At 30.7% G+C, this 12,252-nt stretch overlaps 1 protein-coding gene across 1 annotated transcript; it reads right to left on the minus strand.

Moving 5' to 3' along the window:
* Window positions 1–1,657: 1,657 nt before the first annotated feature.
* Window positions 1,658–12,082, minus strand: LOC117680782 (2-phosphoxylose phosphatase 1). The gene is made up of 3 exons (XM_034443437.2): window positions 11,898–12,082; window positions 8,123–8,323; window positions 1,658–5,398 (listed from the first exon to the last, which is right to left on the minus strand). Exons 1-3 carry the CDS (start codon window positions 11,989–11,991, stop codon window positions 4,302–4,304), a joined length of 1,392 nt encoding a protein of 463 aa, XP_034299328.2. The 5' UTR covers window positions 11,992–12,082; the 3' UTR covers window positions 1,658–4,301.
* Between the last annotated feature and the right edge of the window lie 170 nt (window positions 12,083–12,252).

A 12,252-nucleotide genomic window follows, 5' to 3' on the forward strand; every position in this document is an offset into this window, starting at 1 on the left:
AAACTAAAATCGCACATTCAAGAAACGATTTGCATTATTTCATTTATTAAGAATTTGTCAAATCTTAACTTCTATGCATAATCCATGTAAGTTTCAAATAAATATATTCACTGTTTACGTAATCATTCAATATTATTTCACTGCAAGTATATATTTTATATATTTTAATGCTCAGTCACATTGAATTGGATCCGCCAAAGCGTATCCACCATCTTACTCTCATTTTTGCTATTTCGAGCTGGTTTATCGTAAATGAAAGTAGGTTTTTGATTAATTTTACAATAATTACTTATCAGGTAAAATTCAAATATAGTTTATGGACATCATATAACACGTGTTGAAATACCAAAGGTGTATAAGCAGTTACTGTGGTGCGGGCATCTTTTAGTTTATTGGCAAAAAGTCTTAAGTATAGATGTACTAGAAGAAATCTTTCACATGGATTTTCATCTAGTCTTTTAAGTAAAATGTAATCCCAAAAATAAACCGGTGATACTTTCTAGTCTCGTTAGTCTCATTTCCTATGTCAGCCTATGGTGTACATGGTGTATCAGAACCAGACTTATCCGTAAAGTTTGTTTATTTTTTCCTTGCGACTACCAAAGATGATATTGCATTTTGATAATACTTTTATATTATTTCCATGGATCCATATTCCCTCTTAGAATAGGGCCTTAACACAATGAAACCACTTAATATTTTACTATATGAAATTACAATTTTAAAAAAATCAATAACACTGTGTTTCAGTGTTATTAATTTTTTTTTAAATCAATAACACTGCATTAATAATCAAAGTACTGAAGAACTGACGGGAGTTGATTTTGTCGATGTTTATTCATTTTAAAATCAATGATATGTTATTTTGCATGACAAGTACATGTAGTAATCTAATTTGAATTACGCACATTTTTATAATATGAATTTTTGGACTTTTTCGCCAAGGATGTAAAGAAACCCCCATATGAATCATGTTAAATAATAATTAAAGATAAAATTAATTCAATCAAACTATGTATCAGTAATAGAAATATTTCTCGAAAATTGTATGGATCCAAGCAATATTGAACTCTAGTCTTGTTCAACCAAACGCTCGGCTGACACCGTAAATCTCCGACAAGGATTTACGGAGACAGCCGAGCGTCGAGTTGAACGAGACTATATTGAACTCTGGCGTAGGAATACATACGACTACAAAAAATATTTAAATCGTTCGTACCATTTAAAATCTGACTATTTTCAATGTATTTATAAATAGGTTTCCTTGAAAAAACAATGAATTAGCATACATTACATCGAATTTATCAATTATTTTCAAGAACTAAGTCTTGTCAGCAGCAATGATTTGTGCTGAGGTCCAAACACTGTTTCACTTTCGGTTTGTCTGAGTAACTGCATAGGTGAGTTGATTAAAATCAACTCCCAAAAAGTTTTATATTCATTCTATATTTAGAGGTCGCATAATCAAACACACTGTTGATGTGAGGATCACATGACCTGGTGTTCACATTGAGATATATTAAGTTTTATATGTATAGCTTTCTTTCCCAAATTTTGCAGAGGTAAAATTACATTTTCTGTAATATGTTTCAAGCATTTAATCAACTATTTAGGCAAGGTTTCAGACAATTTTAAGTACAGTAAATGAAAAAAAATAGATTTTTTATCATGTTTATTGTGATTTAGAACCACCAACAAACACTCATTTTTATTCAATAACAAGCAACAATCGTCATTGTTTTGTGACGCCATGATGAGTTAACAATTTCTTTGTTCAACTCCACAACAGATCATGACAACATACTCAATATAAGTTCTATAACCGGCATTTACTTGAATTGTTCGTACTAAAACTACTCACATACAGCTTTTAAGTCTGATCATATCAAAATCGTCACTGAAATTGATTACAAAAATTATATATAAACACCTGAATTGATTGTTAAAGTACTAGTACTGTCTGTTGTTAAAAATGTATGAATATTTTCTGATTTTAAGGCAAAAGAATGTTAATAACGGCAAGATATTTTAACAATATAATGCTTTCTTTGGTGATTCATGTGGGATATTAAGAAGACAACATTGCAGAAAAAATATATAATCCGTGTTAGCAGGTTAGGTAATTTTTTTCTGCAATAACGCAGGTTATGTAAATGTTTTCTGCAACGATCTCTACCTTCATAACCCGCATGAATCATCGAAGTAAAGCATTTCATTGTTTAAATAATATAAGGATTAAATTTAGGGAATCTACTCACTATCTGGTTAAAATATAACAAACAAATTTTAAGTTGATATTACAACTCTACAGGTATATCTCACTAAATATGTTTGAGCAAAATTCAAGATCAAATGCAATTATTCATAAATCATTGATGGAACAGCAAGTTGTCCCTGAATAATATAATTTGAGTTATCTTTCTTTATACATGTATTATAAGAGATTCTCTAAACAATCTTATTAAAAGCAAAAAATAATTATAGTGCAGATAAATTCACTGTTCCTTCTGCTTCAAGATCTGATATAAAACATTGTTTCAATCCTAAATTGTTCAAATACTTTGATCAGATTATGATAGCAGACACTTTATCAGCTACAAGTAGTTAATAAAAAACATTGCTTTGGATTACACAACATAAATTATATATAGGAAAAAGAGAGATCCAAGCCCTTCCAAAACAAAACAAAGAGACTGTATGTGAATTAATACATCTCGTATTGAATTCAAAAGAATTCGCAAACAATATAAATTAAAAAGAATACTAAAACAACATTAATGCAATAAATTAAAAACAATAAATTCTTCATTGAATTAATACATCTGATACTGAATTCAATAGAATTCATTGTAAAAATACTATCAAAATATTACGCATAAACAAATAATGGAAAGCACCATTTCACAATAAAATTACAGATGGAAATGAGTTAATATGATTGATTTACAATTGATTCACTTTATAAAATACAAACCACAGGTATCATCAACACTTATTTCAATATTAATGTCTATTGAAAAAAATCCCAATAGTTTGTTCTTGCATCAATATGTATTTACATGTAAAATACATTCAAACTAAAAACTTAGTAGTCACTTTCAAAACTCGAAGTTATAGAATTAGATATCATCTTCCCATACATCTTCGCTAGCCATCAGTTTACAATTTGCTCCTTCAGCAAGCGTAGATGCTTCATACATAAAGGATGTACAGTCAATCAATAAAATTCAATGTATAACATCGACAATCAAAAATCATCATTCATAATTGTATCCAGAGTTTTTTTTTTAATCTGAACCAAGTGCAGGAATTACATATCTAATATCTTTCCAGAACACATCATTTCTTGATGAACGATGAACACTATCAAATGATATCAGTTGCATGAGTGATGAATGATAATCAATGTAGAGCAATTATCTAAAACTGCAAATGGACTTATATTTGAAACACAACCAGTTCAAATTGGCCTTGGCCTTATACCTACTGGTAAATAACTGCCAACTAAGAAAATCATTCATTGCTAATAAATAAATCTGATAAATTAATAAACTTAACCATTCTAATGTTGCAATTCCATAAAAGCAATATGTTGCTCGGCAAAACAACAGACAAGTCATATTTTATAACAATTTTTCAATCTTATAGTTTGTAAAGAGTAAGATTTTTATTTGTCAGGAATAATTTTTTAAGTACTTGAAATTGGTTTTCTTTTTAACGTGAAAATAAGGGTGCATATATTTGGAGAAAATATTTCATCTTAAACTTGTATGACATTGGAAAAAAATTTCCTTCCTAAACCTCAAAAGAAAAGACAGCTAGCTCACATTTCTGTAAAAAAAAATTTTCTCATGAATATTTTTAAAATTAGCACAAAAATACATTATACTGATTAACATCATATACTTCTATACAGAAAAGTTGTAGCATACCTCCTTAGAAATATCTGAGCCCTATTTAATATTTAAGATTAAAATGATAGATACTGGTATATATCCTTAGCAAAAGTCTAAAAAAATTTACACGACCAAAATTTGCCTACAAATTTAGTATAAATAGAATATTTCTAGCAGCATGTGTCCACTTCACAAAACATACTACACCGTACATTCAAAAGTAGAACTACATAAGTACCGTAGTTTGGCCACTAATTTTATCACTAACTATGTAACGCCTCAAATTGAACCAACAACAAAAGAACTACTGATCCTGCAAAGTATAATATAATGCCTCAAAGAATTGAACTGTCAACAAAAGTTGTAAATTGAAAAACCACTGATCATATGACATATTTTTTTATATCATAACACAGAGAAACGGCACTTTTTCTGTATATTAGGACTGGACTCAAATAAGGATTTGTACTTAAGCTTTTGGAAATCAACAAAATACTTGAGCTTACATAAACTCCAGGAGGGAAATTTTGTACACAATGGAATCTGATGTGAGATATCGATACCATTGTACAGTATTTTCAGGTAGTGGGGATTCACTTTTTCGTACTGGTTTCTGTATATCTCAATGGTAATGTGCGACCCTGGGTGAGTAGCCTTCACATTGCGATATCTGAATGACGACATCAAGTAGGATAAAAATGTCCTGTCTACTGCTGAGATAAAAACTTTTTCAAACTTTGAACTCGTCATTTTAACTCTTTTGACAAACAATTTAAACCATGAGTATGTATGCAAATCAGCAAGATACTGACAATCTTTCTGGCTACTACACAATTTCATTCCTTTATCTATTTGAAGTATGGAGTTTTGAACTGTGTCTTCTGTTGTCAAATTTCTAGAGTTTTGAGACAATGAAGTGCATATATTTGGCAAGACAATAGATGAAAAGTTTTTTAGTCCATGAAAGTCTCCTGAAAGTTTACCGAAATGCTTGCTGAGGTGATCAGTTAAATTATGCTTAAAATTACATTCCAAATTTAAATTATTGCTGTTTGATTTTCTCACTGTTGCATCTGCCTTATGTATAATCATATTCTGAAAATGAATATGTGGCAAAATGCCATGCATAAAGGACACTAGACTAGATAAACTGTCTCCCTTGTCCAAAGAATGGAGCCTGAAATGTTTTGGAGCAACATGACTGCTCTCAAGATTCCATTTCTCAATATAAAACTTTTTGTACAGTTTTCCTAACTCATGTAACTGAAGATGCGCCAGGGGATGTAACTCCTCCTTCAGGCAATGAACACTGCTGTTTGCAGTGGGTATGTTTCGGAAACTTTTGTGAAGAGATGTGTGTTTCAGGAATTGGTTGGTGTGGTTTGCCAGCTGATGGCTGCTGTTTGGAACACTGACACAGTTAAAGTCGTCTTTTGAGGATGTGATTCCTGGCTGAAGAACAACATGGATCTGCTCTAGAACAAATCCCTCAGGAGCATTACCTACAATGGTTATTGATAAATTAAAATAGGAAAAGTGAATAAATAGCCATTAAAACCAAAATGTTACTTTACATTCTTTGAATTTAAAACAGACATGAGAAATTCACTTTAAAATTCAATATTGCTCATTGACATATTCTAAGTACCCTACTGGCATGCAACCAGTTCTGACCGAGTACCATTTCTCGCCAATGCATTGCTACGTTATTTTATCAACACATGAAATATGAAAAATGAATGAATATACGAAAAATGACGTAACAATGCACTGGCTAGAAATGGTATTCGGCCAGAACTGGTCGCACACCAGTAGTATATTTACATTAAAAATGGTGTTTGAGGGGCTATCAATTAAGTTATTTGTTTTGTTGTAAAAAAAAAAACTGCAAATATTAAAGGTTTAAATTTTAAATTTATTTTTATGCAGACCTCTTTGTTCCAAGCAAATTCATATTAATTTATCTTAAAATGGCCACAATCATCCAGACATTGCAACTTATAGGTGCAGTTGTACTCTATATTTCTCAGTATCAAAGAGAGATAGGAGACCATCATGAATGGTTGCTCTGTTGGTTGCTCTGTTGGGACAATAGCAGATAAAAAGAGGGGGTGCTTCAGTACTACGTCCTTTTTTATTATCAATCTGTCAGCAGGTGCCAACAGATACAAACTACCTGTCATTTCACTCAGGGGCTATATATTAGGTCAATGTCCTTTTTCAAACACACGTCAATGCAGCCCCCAAGTTTACATATGATATCTTTTCTGGACAAAATTTTTAAACAATATTGTTCCAGTTAATTTCAAAGTAATCTTTACGATGTTAAGATATTAACTATCATATTGTAAAATAATCCAAATAATGTAGCTTTTAAATTTAGGTATTTTCTATATTTTTATATACTAGAGCTCTTCTTCTTAAAGAATTCAAAACAGTTTTAAAAAGGCGACGACCATCAAGCCAGGGCTCAAGGAATTTAGAGCATCATTTTCTTAATTTTTTGAAAATTTTAGCATACTTTTTGTTTTAGATTATTACATTTTCTACAAACAGAACTTCAAAAAGGAATTAAGAGACTGCCAATACAAATGTCATGCATAATAGTGCTTGCACATGCATTTTTCCAGAATTTATATTTTTCATGATAATGAATATTTTTGTGTGGTCTTTTTAAAAGATTGCAAGTTAATTTTGTTCTTTTAAAAATTACTGAAGCCCAAAAGGACTATATTTGGTATGGTCAAATATCTCCCCCAATTTTAACCAATTTCTAGATAGTGTCGTATGGAAATCATATCTTCATAAATCATTGTACAGAGAATGCTTATCACTTCAATCTTGATTTTAGTCATTATTGTTCATTTGCTGCATGTTTATCTATGATGCAATCTAATTAAAATTAGACGTTCTGAATCCGCTACCACTAAAGCTACTGTTTGAGAAGTGGTAGCAAATTCAGAACGTCTAATTTTAATTAGATTGTCTATGACGTGACCTAAATGACCAAATTCCCGCAATTTTGCAAACAAATGAAAATATCGTCATTTTTTCTTTACATTTTGCATTCAGAAGTATAGAGCGCAGGTCTGCTCAAGTATGATTTTAAAATATGTTTTTCTTCGTATAATTATACACATTATAAAAAATGGTGCTTGAGCAAGCCTGCGCTCTATGTTCTCCAGTCGAAAACCCTCGGAAAACACCCATATTTTGCTACAAAACATCAGTTTATCAAAAGAATACAATCTTCACGACGTCATTTCTACATTGACGTCACTGTGGTGATAACCATTTGCACCCATATTTCTGATATGATTTCAACTATCTTCTACTTTATTTTTAAAGCATTTTAAAAAACTTTAATTTTGGGGGCGAAAAATGCAGAATATTGCACATAGTCCTCTGACTATTTTAGTAGACAATTGGTTTCTATTTATTACATATATACCAATACAAGTAAAAATCATTAGAACTGCATGGTTTTATAAATGAAAAAATATGTGATGTATCAGGTAAATGGTATGATCAAATAAACTTTGTAAGTTTTGCCAAACAAACTATTATACATGTAGGGCAAGAACTGAAATGTTATTTAAACAAATTTTGCCAAGTAACATGTAAATTGTATCTGTTTGTGATCATCGCTCACAAAAATACTGAAAACCATTTCAAGGTAAAGTGCATGGAAGAACATCAGTGTATTGTTATAAATACATTGCACTTCCATGCATTTCCATTGATTGTTATCAAATGAATGACAGATTGCAGCACAAATTTAGGCTATTGTCAAAACATGTGACATCACTGCAAGGACTATATCAAATCATGTGACATCATTTCAAGGACAAGCATTTCGTAACTACCCAGCTAACCATGCATAGCCATGTATTGAATAATTGGTACACTGCAGCATAAATTAAAACCATTCTATTTTACTTCCTATGAAATATGATTAAAAAACTTGATATTTTCTTACATGATCATCAAAGAACCAACACACTTTAAACCTTTTATTTTAAAAAACATCCACATTAAAAAAATAATTATATTAATACATTTATAAGCATTCAAAAATGAAATACCTGATATGAGATAATAACCAAAAAATTTCATATCTAATCAGGTACTTTACATTGATGGTTGTCTCAAATATTGGGTTTCTTCCCTGAGAACAAGGTGACTTTCAAAAATGTCAATAAATGTCTAAAATCACACCCTCATACCTGCTGTAGATGAACTTGTATCTGGCTGTCCAAAGCAATAGTGCTGTAACCACTGGGGAGGCTGTGAGTCAATGGATGGAGATTTGTTGAGGTCTGTGGGCAGAGCACTCCTGATATGTCGGGAGAGAAATGGGGATACATGTTTTCCATTGTCCACTTTGCTAGAGGTAGATATCTGGTTATGGAGGAGCACAACGCACACTGCAAGAAACAAAGTCATTGTGCACTGAAAGCAGCCACTTGCTGTCGTGCAGGACGATTTACAGTTTAAATCCAAATTCTCATGATTTTATACAGTAAATGAGCATACACTTAGCACATGACTTGTTGAACTCAATCAGGTAAAATACCAGACACGTGAGTTGTTAAGCTCAGTCGAGTAAAATACAGGTATTGGATGTATAGTATAGTTTGCATTTCTGGTTAGGCCTTACCATTTAGGCAAAAAGAACAAACAAATAACATAAATCAGTAAACCCTTATCTTCTGGAGGGGTATCTTAATCAATTGAATTAAAGGCTGAAAAATAATATTGAGTCCAATTATAAAATACCCTAACTGGTAAATCTTTCGAATGTCAGTTGATTCAGAAATTATTCTGGACATTTTCTACCACCAAAACATCTATAGCCCCATTTGTTAGTATTTGCATGGTCTGTAAGAATAGTGTTCAATCTAACAGTGTTTCCAGAATAATATATAATTTATATATTTCTAACAGATTGTTTATGGTTAAAAAATGCATTATTATTAAAACCTTTTCTTTAAAATATTCTCAAATTTCTTAACCCACTATAGATCGCTACAAAACAGAGTATTTATGCTATGCAGCAATTTATGTATGAATTGAATCCTTATATAAATTCTAACATATTCTGATACATAATATATGGTATTTACAAAAAATGTGATCAGAATGGCTCACTTGAGCTTTCAGCTCAGGTGAACTAAAAAGGAGACTGTCATAAGACTGGTAATTTTAGCGATGATCTTAATTTTGCTTTTTTCCACAATCTCTTTCATACTGCAAATTATTGAATACGCAGAAATTATATCCTGTATTTTTTTTTAGATAAAGCAACTTTTTATTAGATTTAAGAAAATAAATAATTCCTTCAACTGAAAATGCATCCTTTCCCAATGACAAGCAGTTAGTTTTCTCCAAAAGAACAAAGACTCTATGATGTTTTTTGAACTGAATAACAACCAGAAGAATTAACTCCAATTTTCATAAACTTGTATATGAATAAACATTGATATTAAAAGTAAGTTGAATTTCATGGATTAAAATAATTAACAAGTGATGGTCTTGTATTTTCTTTGTTCTCCAACTCTCTTCAAATTAAATTGCAAATTTCAGTTTGCAACTTTAAGGAAAGTTTCAGTTTTAAAATGATTGGTCAAAGGATTGTACAAATAAGCTTTAAAAAAAGCATTTATTGGGGTTTTTATCAAAACTTTTGGAGACCTTATATATTGGTACAAATTAATTTTTTTTTGTGAGATCATCTTTTAGATAAAATAATCTTGCTACAACAGCTTACACACATGCAAATATGGTAAAAATACTTTTTTTGCATAAAATAATGCAGTAATACTCCTATAAAGTAAATCTAATGTTATGGATTCAAACACCTTGCAGATCAATGAATATTGCCTATGGCTAATATCTCAATCATTTTACAATCTTTTAAAGGTTACCACAGTAACAAATTCAAATGATATGTTTTCAAGCATAAACCTGAGGAAATCATTATTGATCAGCATATTTACCTTTTAACTATCTGGACTTTAAAGTAAACAGCATACATTTATTGATATATATAGGATCTCTCATGATTTGCGATGGTATATGATTTTTATCCAACGAGTTGGATAAAAATCATGTACCATCGCAAATCATGAGAGATTCTTTTTATCACATGTTTTACCACATCTTTTGTTAAACCTAAATCTTTTCTGTAAAAGTTAAAATCGTGAGCCGCACAACACATTTAATGCAAGATGTCAACCACTATGCATGAAAAAAAAGTTCCTTGAACATTTAACAAAGAAATGTTAACATTTCATTTTCGAACATATCAATTCATGAAAAAAATAAAATGACATTAAATGGCGTTTAATGTACAACTCCACACTTTTCAAGTAAAGTTAATTAATTTTGTACTTTTTCGTTCTACATCAAAAAACCTCCTCAACCTACGTAATGTTTAACTATGACGTCACATGGCGTAATAACACACAGGGGAATATCAAAAATTTATCCAATGAGTGATATCCACCGTATATCTTGAGATAAACATGTGATAAATACTGATATAATCTGACCAAAAATATTAATTATGGTGAAATTTTTCTTCAAAAAGAGCAGAATTCATATACAAAAATTTTTTTTCCCCTCATATTGATGTCTCATATACATGAAAATTAAAGAGCTTTAAACATAGATGAGCACATAAAACCTCATTTGCTTGTTGAAAGGATGTATGTGTCACAGTTAGATTTCCTGGTATTATCTTGTAACTTCAAACATAACTACTGCCAAGTTTACAGCTACACATGTTTATTGTACCTTAATTTGATTGTATTTTTGTTTTGTTGGAGGGAGGAGAAAATACAGCAAAAATTTTCAGTTAAATTGATATTCAAAATTTCATTATGTTTGGCATAAGTACATAATTATTTCCATTACTTATATGTGATACACTAAACATGAGTGAAATAAAGATTTTCCAACCCCCCCTCCCAATAAAAAAGCTCTAGCTATTCTGCAGGTGGAAAATCCCATAAATTGACCTTTAATACTGTTTGTCTTCTACAGTTATATAATTGCACACATAAATATTTTAAAACAAAATGCAATTGCAACCAAGAAGCAAAAGTATGAGGTCACAAACTAGTCCATAGGTTTCTGCAAATATTTTTTAACTAGAACAGATATACCGTACTCAAAATAAACAGATCTAGATGCCTTCAATACAATGAACCAGTAAAAAAATTCAAATTGCTTTTCCATAGGTTGATATATGCAACATCTTGACTAGCTTGGGTATTCAAAGATAATAGTTTATAAAACTTTACTATTTATGAATAAGCATACTTCTGTAGATAATAGCCAAAGAAGTTGTCTTGAAAACTTCTGATATTAATCTGACATTATAACTTTTATTAGGCATATTAATGCAGATATCCGTGGTACAGGTAATAAGTTTTTTAATGAAGTAAAAGTACATAAATGATCGACTTTGTATCGATATTTATCCCCTTCCCTAGACCCCAACACACATTTAGTATATTGTCCCACTCTTACTTATAAGCATCTACCTCGTCCTCATATCAGTTTATCCGTAAAGCATTAATTCCTCGACCCCCATATCATCATTATCAATACAAAATTGCTGATGGAAATATTCAATGCTCAACTAGGCCGGGTGTATACCAACTCTTATTATCATAATAATAACGGTAAGTTTACACATTACTCTTCATTTTAGGTGCAAAGTATCAATTTAAACTTCAATTCAAAAAATTATATAATTTGCTCACATTATATTTCAGATTTTTTCCCCAACCATTCACATTGCAGCTAAAAGTATAGATATGTTTACCAGTAATTCTATAACATGTATGCAGTTGATTTTTGATTTATTTATTGCATCATCTGAAATACAATTGGTGAGTTACTTGAAGATCACGGAAGGAAATTGCCTTTATTATCACGAGAAAATTCGGTATGAAATCAATAATTTTAATGAAGGACAAAACAATAACTTACACAATGATGCTGTTATGCAACTAATCGCTAATAAGAAACCTTTGTCAATTTTCCATATCCTTTTCTTGTGTCCCTTCACACATGTCACGTACATCCTCTGGCTCGTACATGACAACTGAATGTCCCATATTCTGGAACACACACGTGTTTACATTACATGAAAACTGTACTGCTCCTCGATCCCGATCAAAATTTTCAGAACTTAAAGAATTATCATTAATTTGTCTGTTTAAGATATTCTTTCACATGATTATTTTATTACAAGCATATCTGGTGTTATTTTAAGAAACATAGCAATAATTTTCAAAGGAAACGGATTTTCATCGGGCACGAGGTGCGTTTGTGTTGATTAAGA

The sequence above is a fragment of the Magallana gigas genome, chromosome 3 (genome assembly GCF_963853765.1).
Source record: "Magallana gigas chromosome 3, xbMagGiga1.1, whole genome shotgun sequence".
In the NCBI taxonomy this organism is placed as follows: Eukaryota; Metazoa; Mollusca; class Bivalvia; order Ostreida; family Ostreidae; genus Magallana; species Magallana gigas.

Coding starts and splice junctions, on each gene's coding strand:
- LOC117680782 (XM_034443437.2), bottom strand. CDS start 11,991: ATGTACGTGACATGTGTGAAGGGACACAAGAAAAGGATATGGAAAATT. Junction 8,324..11,897: donor TTGCATAACAGCATCATTGT/GTAAGTTATTGT, acceptor TGTTTCTTGCAG/TGTGCGTTGTGCTCCTCCAT. Junction 5,399..8,122: donor TACAAGTTCATCTACAGCAG/GTATGAGGGTGT, acceptor TAACCATTGTAG/GTAATGCTCCTGAGGGATTT.